The following is a 15,406-nucleotide window of genomic DNA, read 5'->3' on the forward strand; positions in this document are numbered from 1 at the left end:
GGCGTAGGCAGATTTCGAAACACCTATTTCTGAAAATTTTCTGAAAACTTCTATAAACCTCTGGAACAAAAAAAAAATGCTTGCATTAAGTGAAATTGACAGTGATACTACGAGATTCGTCAGTATATCTCGACATCAGGAAAACAAAAAAAAAATGCGAACGGCAGCAAAATGACAGGATCAGACGATCGCCACGAGGTGAGATCTGGCAACGCTGCGGCTTCCCTCTTGCACAAGTTGCAGCATTAAAGAGTGGGGAGGGGGTGAGAGAGAGGTGGGGGTGTGGGGGAAGGAAAACGACCACTCGACAAAGTCCACGCGTGTAAAGCAAGCATTCGTGAAATACGACTCGGCGAGCCCCACAATGCATGGGAATGAAGGTGCTGGCGGCGGAAGCAGAGGGGGAAAGGACGGAAGGAGAAGGTGTCGAGGAGGGAGGGAAACAACAATGGCGCGGGACGTGGTAACGGCAGGGTCGCAAGAGAAAGAGAAGGGAGCGGTAAATCAGAAGAGGGGGGAGAGAGAGCGCGAGAGAAAAAAAAAAAGGGGGGGATGTAATAGCGTGACGGAGTAATGGGCCGCGATTCCTTCTCTAGATGCAGAAGGAGAATCTCCGGCAGTTGCAGGAACCCGAGAAAACTGAGAACGTCTTGGCTCGCCGGAGAATTTTTTTTTCTGGTCTTTATTTTTTTATGTTTTTATTTTTTCTTCCCCTGCACCCTTCCGAGGGTGCGCGCGGCGTAGTTTCGGCCCCGCACAACGCTCCGCTGGAAGACAGGAAAGGCCTGCTTCCCCCCCCCCCCTCCTCACAAGAGGCACGGCTGAAACTGCTTCCACCGGGTTCTCAACCCACACCGCCGGCAGCCGATCCACCATGTTGCCAGCCGGGGCACTTAGTGCGTGCCGAACCACAAACCAAAGTTCCTATTACTCGGTCTGTGCACCTTATTACAAGGCTCATAGCCAATGGTTACCCTGTCAACACCATCAAACAGCATATGAAATCCAACAAAACACTCAAATCCACAACAGAAACCGAGAAACCGGCCGGAACCCTAGTCATTCCGTATGTTCAAGGGCTTTCAGAAATAAAAAAAAAAGACGCCTGGGAAACAAATATGGACTTAAAACAGCATTCCGTTCTAAATCTACTATTAAAAGTATTCCAGCCACAGAAAAATTACAAACCCACAACTGTGTGTATCAGATCCCCTGTGAATGTGGCCACATGTACGTAGGTGAAACTGGCAGATCTCTATCCACCCGAATCAAAGAACACAAAAACAACTGCAAGAAGGGTGAAACCCTAAAATCCAGACTTGCTGAACATACATGGGAAAATAGCCACAAAATTCTCTGGGAAGACTCTACACCACTCATACAGGAACCCGATAAAATAAAAAATAAAATCAAAGAATCAGCCTTCATTATTAGCAATAAAAATATTTTCAGCCAGCAGAGCATTGAATTAAAAAATATGTGGATCCCTTTGATTAAGAGAGAACATCCCTAGTTTCAACTGTTGAGTTGAATTTTTTTGGGGTTCAATCCATCATTTGTGGTTGTTTTTATTTCGTTCTCTTAGTCCATTTTTCTTTGTTTTTCTTTGTTTGTTGACCATATTCCTGTTATGGAATATTATGTGGTGTATATGGGCCCTGGCACACGAGCGTCTCGGTCGCGCGACTGAGACGCGCGACTGCAGTCGAGCGTCCAAGCGACCGAGTAGAGCGACTCAGCCGCGCGACCGAGACGCTCGTGTGCCAGGTTCACGCGACACACTCTTCACTGTGAATATGGACACCGACGAAGAAACAGTTCTTGGCATTGTCCTAAGGCGTCGTTGCCGTCGGCGCCGGCGTCGTCGCAGGCAACGTGTACTATGGATGCACCCAATAACTGCAGACCGCTTAGCAAGGGGCCAGTTTTATACGATTATGAGTGAGCTAAAAGAAGACAATTCGAAATATTTTAACTATTTCAGAATGTCTCGGAGTACTTTCTCGGATCTTCTGGATGTACTGAAAATTCACATTGAAAAAGTTGACACAAGTATGAGAAGAAGTATCCCTGCTGAAGAGAGACTTGCAATTACATTAAGGTGGGTACACTTGTATAAGCAGACAAATAGTTCATTTCATAGTTGTACAAGGAACACAGGAGTGAAATGTGTTTGGCTACGGCTGAAATTATAATTTAATTAGACAGTTACATGTATTTTAAGGGTATAGTTGAAGCATTTATTATCATATTATTAAAAAAAAACATTTTCTGAACATACCCCAAATAAGTAACATTTATTATTACGTGACACGATATTGTCTCAAAGATCCAACACATAAATGTTTATCGTTTTGCACACGAAAATAAATTCTTTCATAAATTTAGAAGAAAATTGTTAGATAACATATTTATTTGTTATTCACTGAAACTGCTCTTTCCATGAAGGTCACATGTCTTATAATTTATTAGGTATCAGTTAAAATAGTCTTCACAAATACTTGACGTATCAGACTGGAGAGATACTGATGAGGAAGCTGCTGGTGACATTGGTGATAAGGCGTGGCATTGCAGCGGCTGCTGGGGTTGACTCATTAACTGCGATGTTTCTGAAGTTGAATGAGACCCGTAGTTGTAAGACTGACTGATGGTGGGTGTAAATTGTTGGTTGCGTACTCCAGAGGTACTTGTATTACTACTAGGGTATGGAAGCGAAACAAATGATGGGCCTGTGATCACTGATGGAGAAGAATGAGGGTAGACAGAAGTCTGAGAAGGACATCGATGACCAGAAATTGACACCTGATTGTACCTTCTTAAGGTGTTTAAAAAGTCGCTTTGAACTTCAAGTTTCATATCGTCTGGCAGACGTTTGAAGTACGGCAAAAGACTCAACAAGAAATGCCTGTCACTGTCTTCTTCTTCTCTACCTGCATGTCGTTTTTCCATATTTCTTCTAAGCGACTGAAGTAGCTCAAGTTCTTCTGTTTCTGGTGACGGTTTTTTTCTTTTAAGAGAAGTAGGTGCCGTAGATGTAGCTGCTGCGGGTGTGGCTTGCGTGTGCAAGTCTGGAGATTCTTCTGTTGTAGGTTTGGTGTCGCATACTGGCAATAGGAAAGTTAACTGCTGGAAATATATATATTGTTTCCTGCCATCTGCTGCAGAACCTGATTTACAATTCCTCTGTTTAGCCAGTTCTCTTCTGAAACAGTCACGTAGATTCTTCCATTTCCGTTGCAGATCTGCAGCTGAAAAAAAAAAAAAAACAATAATGTAAGGTGCATATTTTTAGTGTGTGTGTTTTTTTTTTTTTTTTTTTTTTGCAGGTACCTTGCTACAGGATGTTCGTTCACAGAATTGCATTACACATTCCGTTGTGGAATTTCCACATGTCGCAAGATTGTTATTGAAGTGTGTGAAACAATATGGCGGCTTTTACATGAAGCATGTTTCCCGCAGTTAATGCAAGAGGACTGGCTGAAGATTGCTGACGGTTTTGGAACACGTGCAAATTTCCCAAACTGTTTAGGAGCAATAGATGGCAAGCATGTAAGGCTTATTCAACCTGCTAAAAGTGGGTCAACCTATTTTTCCTACAAGAAATATTTTTCCATGGTGTTGTTAGCATTATGCGACTCTAATTATAGGTTTTTATTTGTTGATGTTGGTTCTTATGGAAAATCATCAGACTCAGCAATATATAAAAACAGTGAGCTGTTTCAGAAGATGAAGGATAATACGTTGAACATCCCAAGTGATAGGCCAATAGTTGAAAATGGAGAGCCACTTCCCTTTACCTTCGTAGGTGACGAAGCATTTGCTCTTTCAAATCACATGCAGAGGCCTTATGGTGGGAAAAATCTTACTCAAAAAAAGAAAATATTTAACTACAGGCTGTCACGAGCCAGACGTTACATCGAATGCACTTTCGGCATACTTACAAATAAGTGGCGTATCTTTCACAGGCCATTGGACGTGAAAATTGAAAACGCAGAAACTATAGTGAAAGCATGTTGTATTTTACACAATTTTGTTAGAGAAAGGGATGGTGTTGAATTTGACAGCACTCTGAACGTCGTGGGACTAGATGAAGGGGAGCCGCTTACACGACCAGGAAATACACGATCAGCTTTAACAATCCGAGAAAAGTTTTCCGATTACTTTTCTAGTGAACAAGGGTCAGTGCCATGGCAATATTTTTTGCTTTGAAGAGTGAACAATACTAGTGAAATTTAACTTTTATAGAGGTGTCACATTCAACAACGTAATAGTTATAACCGTATAACCGTTACATTGGACAGTAGCCATGGTGAATTTTGTGGCATAAACAAAATATAGAGAAAACAAAATTTCCGTATGCGAAAATGTGTTCACTTTGGAATTATGTTAGTTGTTAGCAGGGGGCGGTTGCATCAGAGCAGATAATTGTGTGGCGCGTCTGGCGCAGTGTGGAGAGGCGAAGACCTGTGCGACGAGGCGGCGAAGACCGGGCGACTTCTGGGAAGAGAGTGTATAACATCGGCGAAGCCAGCAAGTGCCCTGTGTGACATCGGCGGACACTTTACGGCGATCTGTGGCTGCGGTAAGACTGTGACGGACTGAGAGAGACTTTCTTTATTTCGAGCCTATATCAAGCCAGGATAACTTGTAAATAAAACTGTAAATAGTAGCACCAATAAAAATAGTGATAATTAATTAAAAAAAGGGGCTATCCTTTCGAACCCTATCGTTCCCACGTTCGTAACAATATTATATCGTATTTTACTTGTATTTCTATGTTTATCGTAAACATTAGACATAAGCGTAAGTTACAATGAATTCCGCGTAGAAGCAAAATACTGCAATGTAATTTGAAAACAAACCCTTCCATTAATAGCTAATTTATTTACATTGGCAATGACTCACATGCACGCACAGTGGTTTTGTATTTTATGAGGGAAGAATAACACGAACTGTTAAAATTTCACACCTGTTTGTTGTTAAGAGATATATTAACTATACAATATTTCACATGTGTTGTAATTATTGCCAATATCAGGTGGTTCGTGGTAATATGAATACTTAAACGGACGTTTGAAGAGAACACCCGATACGAAAATGCAGCGGGCACATCCAAACAGTTTCGACAATAATGTAAATATTTTGAACAGTAATCTTCACGATTGTAAATCATTTAAAAACGTAGTAACGTTTCTATAAAGGAATAATGAAAAAAAATATTATATTCGTTTTATAAGTTTTATAAAATTATTGCAATACTCTGTCTAGTAAATAGGCTTCACGTAGAACAATTATGTTTATAATACATTTGAAACAAATAAAGTGAATGCAGGGCTGCACGAAATATTCAGATCACCACTAACCACTTATATTTATAAATTACACTTACCTGCTTTATTTTTATGGACGCTATCCATGGCTTTGAAGTTCTCAACGAACATATCGCACACCTCTTCCCATGCCTTTCCCTTTTTGCATTTGTTAGCATACTCATCACATCTGGAATCCCAAATAGCTGGCCTTGATTCTATTTCGATTATAAAACGGTCACAATCGAACGCCATCTTCCTCGCCAGCACATACAACCAGATACTGACCGACAGTCGCTCGGACGCGCGGCTAAAAGTCGCCCGTGTGCAAGGCTCCCGCACGACTGGTCGCCGCGATCTGTCGCGGGGATTCGCGTCTGCTGGCGACAGACGCGCGATGGAGACGCGCTCAGTCGCCCGTGTGCCAGGTTCTCACCCACGCCCATGCTATCTTATGGCAAGCGATTTCCCGGCGACCGAGTCGCGCGTCTCAGTCGCGCGACTCGGTCGCTCGTGTGTCAGGGCCCTATATCCTGTTGACAACAGCAATTTTTGCTTAATTTGTGTTTTTTGTGTTTTGTTTTTTTGTTGTTTTCTTCTACAGACATACATGTGCTTAGCAATGGCGTATGTCCAAAAGCTTACATCAAGTCATGCACTCCCATTGCACAAATCTTTCAAAGATAATAGTCATAAAGAATATTTTACAGGGATTATTTAGATAACGTAACCGCAAAAACTCTGAACTCCATCTACAAAGAAAACTTCATTGCCTGTGGTGGATCCGAGTCCTGTATTATGCTTTCAGCATGTTATTGAATTCAATTCAACTTGTTCGATGAAACTAATACAGTAATGAAGGAATTAAATGGATTTTTCTTAGTCACTAAATATGAGTCAGTACAGTCATTTATCTCTTTGTTTAGCTCGTTTATTTTTCCTTTAAGTATATTTTTTGACGTAGGAAATAAATTGAGTAAATCACAAGTGTCATATTAACACTGTTGCCATTTTTTTTACCTCTTGGTCTAGGCTGGGTAGCAGTAAGCAATACAGATCAATATAAAACAAGAATGATAATTTAATTAACCTACCACCGCTTATCTGTATTCCTTCAAAAAAACCACTTATTTTGGCAACACTGCGAGGGATGCGATGAAGTAACGCGGCTAAGCAAAACAGCGTTGGCATGGGACGGATAAACAATAGCTAGAGCTTCTCTCTTTCTCTCTTTCTTTCTTTCTCTCTCTCTCTCTCTCTGTTAACCACACACACCAGCATAAGCACACACACACACACATCACTGCAGACCGGAGAAACCGAGAAGAGAAGACGAAAAATCTGAACACCGGTCGTGAAAGAAGGAAGCCATTATTCGGCGCGCGGTCGTATGAAGAGAACGGGGAGGGTAGTGGTGGGTGAGGAGGGGTGAATAGGTCCCTGGGTGCTTGTAGCAGGCAGCGCAGTTTTAAGTGAGCGGCTGAAAGATTAGGCCGAGCGGTACGCGAAGTTTCCATTTAAGGTAACCGACACCCGACCGTTTACTTAACCTTACAGACCACGTCGCGCTGACTCACAGGGATTCTCAGAAACCCGGCGGTGGAACTGGATAGATCTCTTTATTTCTCTCTCTCTCTCTCTCTCTCTCTCTATATATATATATATATATATATATATATATATATATATATAAGGAAAATTATACAGGCTTTTCGGAAACATCAGGACATACATCTGATGGGTGGCAGGGATGCAATAAAACAAAAACGTTCGTGTACTTAAATACGTGCTTTTGCGCGTTTGAAGTTACACTTACTTGGCGTGATAATGAATTATCTTTGTTTTTACGTGCAAATAAGTAATACAAAAAAAAATATACGGATTGCAGTCATATTAAAAAAATGGTAGGTAAAGTATAAATTCAATCAAATTAAAAAATAAATAATAGGTATTCAATAATAATATAAACATGTGTATAAAATTAATTTAGAAAAAAAACCTAAGTAACTTTTAATTAACAATAAAAATCAATAATGTTAATTCTAATTTATTTATATTTATTAATTAATAATGTAATAATTTATAATGCAAATAATGATACATAACGGAAAATTAACTTATGTATAAAAAAAACTTGAAAAATTTTATAAACACAATTTCTAGCATTAATGTTCACACTATATAAATGTTTTTTTTTTTACGAACCAGAACTCAATATCAATCACTAAAGTAGAGGATTTAAAAGCGCATATATAATTTTTATTTGTATTTAGCTTTTTTTTGTGTGCAGCCTTTTTTTTATTCGGTGAAAATTTCGTTGCACGGTGCATGCGTATCGCAAAAAATCACTCATCATTTTTTAATAACGCTCATAAAGAAGTATAACTAAAATAAGCATTTATTTTTGTTAAAGAACACAATGTACGGGAAATTAAGCACTGTATCAACTGAATTTTCAGCGTCCAACATAAAAATTAGAAATTATAAACATCACACGAAGTGTTAGTATGGGATGAGACGCTTTATGTAAGTAGTATATGATAGCCGGTCCTGAAACTGGCTTCTGGCTGTGGAGCGGGGAGCCGAGCCGCCATCTTGGATTTGTGACGTCACGGCGGCCATTTTTGACTCAAAATTCCTCAAAATTCCTCAAAATTGACTCAAAATTACCTCAAAATTGACTCAAAATGACTCAAAATTTCCCGTTTTCGAGGGAAAAATTCCCGTTTCGAGAAAAAATTAGGTTTTGCCCTAGAAAGAACCCAAATTCCTAAAAACGGCTTAAGCATCCTTAAATCAGGCCTGAGTTAAGCCATTTCTAGGAATAAGGATACCATGACCGCCATCTTGGATTTTGACATCACGGCGGCCATCTTGGACGATCGTAACGGGACACAGCGTAACGGGACACAGCGTAACGTGACAATATGCGTAACGTGTCACTTTTTCGTGCGTGCAGCCGGCGTAACGGGACACAGCGTAACGGGACACAGCGTAACGTGACATAACTTAACGGGAAAAGTATATCACGGCGGCCATTTTGAATCCGACATTTTTATGACGTCATTGTGTTCTCGAAAATTCCGGCGATGTGTTTTCCGCCATTTTGAATCATGACGTCACCGTTGCAATTTTCGTTACGGCAGCCATCTTTAACTTTTTTATTTATTAACCGATTTTAACGAATTTTTTTTTAAAATTTATAAAAAAATTAAATTAATAAAATTTTAATAAATTATTAATAAAAAAATTACATAAACGACACGGAGCTCGGAGTCCTCGGTTCGAACCCGACAGAGGCAAAAAAAAAAAATAAAATGACGACCAATCCTTCCCCCACGGTGGATGCAAGCAGAATGACCCCCACCACTTATGTCAATGCACATATACCATCAGGTAGTATGACGTCATGTCCGTCATCTTGAAATTTGGACGCCATCTTGGAAATCCGTAATTTTTATGTTAGAAAATCGAGAAAAATTCCAAAATTCATCAACAAATTAACGTAATAGAATTCTGATTGATTATATCGATGTTCGTCCTTGGTTCGAAACAGGTGAGGGCAAAAAAAAAAAAAAATCAGATCCTTCCTCCACAGAAGCCACCTACAGACTGACCTACCACCACCAATAACTAGGTATTTACCATCAGCTGGTATGACATCATGTCCGCCATCTTGTCTTTGTCCGCTGGAGGGAACCATCTTGTTTTCGTCTGCTAGAGTGTGCTGGAGTCATGTTAGTATAATGTTCTGTTCACCATAACTTTGACCTTGACCTTGGACTTTGACCTTGACCTTGAAATTTGACCTTGACCTTGAAATTTGACCTTGACCTTGAACTTTGACCTTAAACTTTGACCTTGACCTTAAACTTTGACCTTGACCTTGAAAATTGACCTTAGCCTTTGACCTTGAACTTTGACCTTGACCTTGAAATTTGACCTTGACCTTGATGTCCATCACGGATCCGTCATTTTATGTTCAGTACATGTTACCAGGAGCTACCACATGCTAGTGGTCATTGCCACCATCATGTTTTCGTCTGCTGGAGGACTCCATATTGTGTGTACTCGTCTTACCATCATGATAATTTTTTAATAACATGCTACAGTGCAGTAATCATTTATTATTACTCAGGTGCCCGACATCTTGAAATTCGGCCGACATCTTGAAATCATGTAATTATTTAGTTAGAAATGCGGGAAAAATTCCAATAGTCTCCGTAAAAATCTATTATTAATTTACAAATTGAATCGATGGATCCCTGTCCACGGTTCGATTCTTGACCAGAGACAGTTGTAACTAATTATTAAATAAATGTTAGGTTCTGTTTTCCATAACCTTTCGCGGAGTTAATTAATCATTCACTCTACGAAAAAAAAAATCAAGTCAATATACCGGACCAACGAATTAAATCAGTGCCGATTAGCCTATTATGAAAGTCTAATTTTTCAATAATCTGAATAACATATAAACCGTTCATGTACAAAGCCACACATATAGATCAATTGTCTTCAGTCCATGAGACCGAGTCATGTCATTATCAGACGTATAGGCTAGTCATTTCAGGACCACAAGACCTTCGTAATCCATCGTGACATTTTTATACATTCTAAAGGACCAAGTGACCTTGAAAAATATTTTAGTAACACCAAGAGGTGATAAACTAGTATATATTCAATCACTACATTTTGTACTACGTGCAATCAACAAAAAAGGAAGCACCAACAACGAAAAGACAGCACCACCAACGAAAAGGAAGCACATTTGGAAGCACCAACAAAGAAAAGGCAGCACCGCCAACGAAAAGGAAGCACATTTGGAAGCACCGACAAAGAAAAGACAGCACCGACAACGAAAAGGAAGCACATTTGGAAGCACCGTCAACGAAAAGGCAGCACCGACAACGAAAAGGAAGCACATTTGGAAGCACTGACAACGAAAAGGCAGCACCGACAACGAAAAGGAAGCACATTTGGAAGCACCGACAAAGAAAAGGCAGCACCGCCAACGAAAAGGAAGCACATTTGGAAGCACCGACAAAGAAAAGACAGCACTGACAACGAAAAGGAAGCACATTTGGAAGCACCGTCAACGAAAAGGCAGCACCGACAACGAAAAGGAAGCACATTTGGAAGCACCGACAACGAAAAGGCAGCACCGACAACGAAAAGGAAGCACATTTGGAAGCACTGACAACGAAAAGGCAGCACCGACAACGAAAAGGAAGCACATTTGGAAGCACTGACAACGAAAAGGCAGCACCGACAACGAAAAGGAAGCACATTTGGAAGCACCGACAAAGAAAAGGCAGCACCGCCAACGAAAAGGAAGCACATTTGGAAGCACCGACAAAGAAAAGACAGCACTGACAACGAAAAGGAAGCACATTTGGAAGCACCGTCAACGAAAAGGCAGCACCGACAACGAAAAGGAAGCACATTTGGAAGCACTGACAACGAAAAGACAGCACCGACAACGAAAAGGCAGCACAGGCATCGAAAAGGAAGCACATTTGGAAGCACCGACAACGAAAAGGCAGCACCGCCAACGAAAATGCAGCTCATTTGGAAGCACCGACATCGAAAAGGAAGCACCATCAACGAAAAGACCGCACCATCAACGAAAAGGAAGCACATTTGGAAGCACAAGTTACGAGAACTTAATCTTAGTTAGAAATCTGAATACAAGAAAAAAAAAACATTAAATTTTTATAATTGCAATTATTTATTTCTTTACATTATACAAATACAAGTAAAACAAGCCATTATTGTATGTAGCCAGCTTTCCTCAGTTCTTTGAGTATGAATGATATTTCTTTGATGCACGAATAGTTTCCTGCACAAAGCGAGTCATGTAGAAGTCTTAGCCGGTCAACCAATATGTTTGGATCGTTCCATGAAGTGTAATCAGTCTCTTCTACCACCATCTTACTTGTTTGATTATTATAAATATTATTTTCTCTGCTGTCTTCCGTTTTAACACCATCCTCTGGGTAACTTACATTATCGAGACAATGATCATCACAAGCTTGATCCGATTTATTTAATATATCACGATGTTTCCATCGTTTCGGTCTCAGGTCACCACCACAGTCTTCGTTCTTGCCTGCTTTAGTTGCTTCATCACAGTCTATACCTTTGTCAACAGCCTCAGAGTCGCTGTAGCAATCACCGTAGAAGGCATCATCTTCACCCAGATTACCGTAAGAATTCGATGCCGATGATGTCGAAGTGTCTTCATCGTCTTCATGCTTCCTTTTTAGGAGTCCATCATTTTTACAGAGTAGGAAAGATCTACTTGAATTCGGCTGGAATGTATTCTCACTTTTCACGTTAAGGATTCTTCCATTGTCTTCATTCTTCCATAAATCATCTTCATCCTTCAATTTAAGTTTTTTGTCGAGATCGGAAGAGCCGCGAACATAATCTCTCCCAAGACAAGGAAAATTATTGTCGTAATGCAAATCACTCTTCCTTAGCCTAGTAGAGCCATCGTTGTCCTCGAGCTTGTACGCAGGCTTGACGTTACAAGTTCTGTCATGTCTTTTTAAGCTCTCTCTCCGCGTAAACGACTTGCTACATCTAACACAACTTATCATATTACGTAGTGGATTTTTAACACAGTCATTCTTCTCGTGTTGTCTTCCATTCTTTCTCAAGATAAATTCTTTGCTGCAAAACTTACACCTGTGTCCTTTCAATACAGCAACAGTCACCGAATCAGGATTCATATTAGTTACTGAGACTATTGTCAGATGCAAACTGAGTGAATTAAATTAGATACATTACTTAAATAGAATTTTCTAAATATTTCAACAGCAAGAATTAAGTTACCTCATACAAAAGAAATTGTTTCATGTGGTTTCGATTATTAGCATGAGATGTTGCCACGTGTTGTGTTGAGTCATAATTTATCTAGTTCTTTTATGTGGTATGCGGGATGCTCACTATCGTTCGCAAAACAAGGATGGCTTCGCTAGACATCAAGGAGAAGGAAGTTTATCTTTCATGTTAATGATTCTCAGCTGTCTCAAAGGTTATTATTTGTCTGAGTAAAGTTATTTTTTTTAAATCCACCTGATAAAAATATTGTATGTTCTGATTTATTGACAGAATTTCACTGATTAAATGTAACTCTGAATAAAAATGACATGACTCAGTAAGTAAAAAATTCTTCATGCAGAGATAGATCTCTCACAAATAATCAGGAGCACTCGGTGAAAACCATCAGATGTCTAGCCAGGAATAATCAGAAACACTTGGAGAAAGCCATCAATATAATATCAAGATTAATCAGAAGCACTCGTAGAAATCCATCAGATGTCTAGTTAGGTATAATCAGAAGCACACGGAGTAAACCACCATAATATTGTCAAGAATAATCGAAAGCTCACGGAGTAAACCACCATAATATTGTCAAGAATAATCAGGAGCACACGGAGAAAACCACCATAATATTAACAATAATAATCAGAAGCACACGGAGAAAACCACCATAATATTGACAAGAATAATCGGAAGCACACGTAGAAAACCACCACTAGTTTTCTTTGATATCATTAAAATACAGAAAAAAATATTTAATAAATAACATAAAAAATTAATAAAAAATTTAAATGACAAAATAAAATACAAAAATATATAAAATTCTGGCTTGTACTAGAACTATATCTTTGCTCAACAATGAGAAGTTCACAAGCTAGCAGAATATGTTTATGTATTTTTGTATTTTATTTTGTCATTTAAATTTTTTTATTAATTTTTTATGTTATTTATTAAATATTTTTTTCTGTATTTTAATGATATCAAAGAAAACTAGTGGTGGTTTTCTACGTGTGCTTCCGATTATTCTTGTCAATATTATGGTGGTTTTCTCCGTGTGCTTCTGATTATTATTGTTAATATTATGGTGGTTTTCTCCGTGTGCTCCTGATTATTCTTGACAATATTATGGTGGTTTACTCCGTGAGCTTTCGATTATTCTTGACAATATTATGGTGGTTTACTCCGTGTGCTTCTGATTATACCTAACTAGACATCTGATGGATTTCTACGAGTGCTTCTGATTAATCTTGATATTATATTGATGGCTTTCTCCAAGTGTTTCTGATTATTCCTGGCTAGACATCTGATGGTTTTCACCGAGTGCTCCTGATTATTTGTGAGAGATCTATCTCTGCATGAAGAATTTTTTACTTACTGAGTCATGTCATTTTTATTCAGAGTTACATTTAATCAGTGAAATTCTGTCAATAAATCAGAACATACAATATTTTTATCAGGTGGATTTAAAAAAAATAACTTTACTCAGACAAATAATAACCTTTGAGACAGCTGAGAATCATTAACATGAAAGATAAACTTCCTTCTCCTTGATGTCTAGCGAAGCCATCCTTGTTTTGCGAACGATAGTGAGCATCCCGCATACCACATAAAAGAACTAGATAAATTATGACTCAACACAACACGTGGCAACATCTCATGCTAATAATCGAAACCACATGAAACAATTTCTTTTGTATGAGGTAACTTAATTCTTGCTGTTGAAATATTTAGAAAATTCTATTTAAGTAATGTATCTAATTTAATTCACTCAGTTTGCATCTGACAATAGTCTCAGTAACTAATATGAATCCTGATTCGGTGACTGTTGCTGTATTGAAAGGACACAGGTGTAAGTTTTGCAGCAAAGAATTTATCTTGAGAAAGAATGGAAGACAACACGAGAAGAATGACTGTGTTAAAAATCCACTACGTAATATGATAAGTTGTGTTAGATGTAGCAAGTCGTTTACGCGGAGAGAGAGCTTAAAAAGACATGACAGAACTTGTAACGTCAAGCCTGCGTACAAGCTCGAGGACAACGATGGCTCTACTAGGCTAAGGAAGAGTGATTTGCATTACGACAATAATTTTCCTTGTCTTGGGAGAGATTATGTTCGCGGCTCTTCCGATCTCGACAAAAAACTTAAATTGAAGGATGAAGATGATTTATGGAAGAATGAAGACAATGGAAGAATCCTTAACGTGAAAAGTGAGAATACATTCCAGCCGAATTCAAGTAGATCTTTCCTACTCTGTAAAAATGATGGACTCCTAAAAAGGAAGCATGAAGACGATGAAGACACTTCGACATCATCGGCATCGAATTCTTACGGTAATCTGGGTGAAGATGATGCCTTCTACGGTGATTGCTACAGCGACTCTGAGGCTGTTGACAAAGGTATAGACTGTGATGAAGCAACTAAAGCAGGCAAGAACGAAGACTGTGGTGGTGACCTGAGACCGAAACGATGGAAACATCGTGATATATTAAATAAATCGGATCAAGCTTGTGATGATCATTGTCTCGATAATGTAAGTTACCCAGAGGATGGTGTTAAAACGGAAGACAGCAGAGAAAATAATATTTATAATAATCAAACAAGTAAGATGGTGGTAGAAGAGACTGATTACACTTCATGGAACGATCCAAACATATTGGTTGACCGGCTAAGACTTCTACATGACTCGCTTTGTGCAGGAAACTATTCGTGCATCAAAGAAATATCATTCATACTCAAAGAACTGAGGAAAGCTGGCTACATACAATAATGGCTTGTTTTACTTGTATTTGTATAATGTAAAGAAATAAATAATTGCAATTATAAAAATTTAATGTTTTTTTTTTCTTGTATTCAGATTTCTAACTAAGATTAAGTTCTCGTAACTTGTGCTTCCAAATGTGCTTCCTTTTCGTTGATGGTGCGGTCTTTTCGTTGATGGTGCTTCCTTTTCGATGTCGGTGCTTCCAAATGAGCTGCATTTTCGTTGGCGGTGCTGCCTTTTCGTTGTCGGTGCTTCCAAATGTGCTTCCTTTTCGATGCCTGTGCTGCCTTTTCGTTGTCGGTGCTGTCTTTTCGTTGTCAGTGCTTCCAAATGTGCTTCCTTTTCGTTGTCGGTGCTGCCTTTTCGTTGACGGTGCTTCCAAATGTGCTTCCTTTTCGTTGTCAGTGCTGTCTTTTCTTTGTCGGTGCTTCCAAATGTGCTTCCTTTTCGTTGGCGGTGCTGCCTTTTCTTTGTCGGTGCTTCCAAATGTGCTTCCTTTTCGTTGT

At 39.1% G+C, this 15,406-nt stretch overlaps 2 protein-coding genes across 24 annotated transcripts in view; both read right to left on the bottom strand.

The window, feature by feature from the left end:
• LOC134542023 (basement membrane-specific heparan sulfate proteoglycan core protein) overlaps positions 1-15,406 on the bottom strand; it is a 649,742-nt gene that overhangs the window by 527,807 nt on the left and 106,529 nt on the right. The window lies entirely within an intron of this gene.
• Positions 1,728-6,836, bottom strand: LOC134542055 (uncharacterized). Its single transcript, XM_063385910.1, has 2 exons — positions 5,390-6,836; positions 1,728-3,248 (listed from the first exon to the last, which is right to left on the bottom strand). The coding sequence occupies exons 1-2, from the start codon at positions 5,562-5,564 to the stop codon at positions 2,476-2,478; spliced, it is 948 nt and encodes a 315-aa protein (XP_063241980.1). The 5' UTR covers positions 5,565-6,836; the 3' UTR covers positions 1,728-2,475.

The sequence above is a fragment of the Bacillus rossius genome (assembly GCF_032445375.1).
Source record: "Bacillus rossius redtenbacheri isolate Brsri chromosome 4 unlocalized genomic scaffold, Brsri_v3 Brsri_v3_scf4_2, whole genome shotgun sequence".
NCBI classification, from domain to species: domain Eukaryota; kingdom Metazoa; phylum Arthropoda; class Insecta; order Phasmatodea; family Bacillidae; genus Bacillus; species Bacillus rossius.

Bases quoted from the DNA above. Each gene is read 5' to 3' on its own strand.
- LOC134542055 (XM_063385910.1), bottom strand. From the start codon at position 5,564: ATGGCGTTCGATTGTGACCGTTTTATAATCGAAATAGAATCAAGGCCA. The intron at 3,249-5,389 runs GTAAGTGTAATT...TTTTTTTTTCAG, and splicing joins CGTCCATAAAAATAAAGCAG to CTGCAGATCTGCAACGGAAA.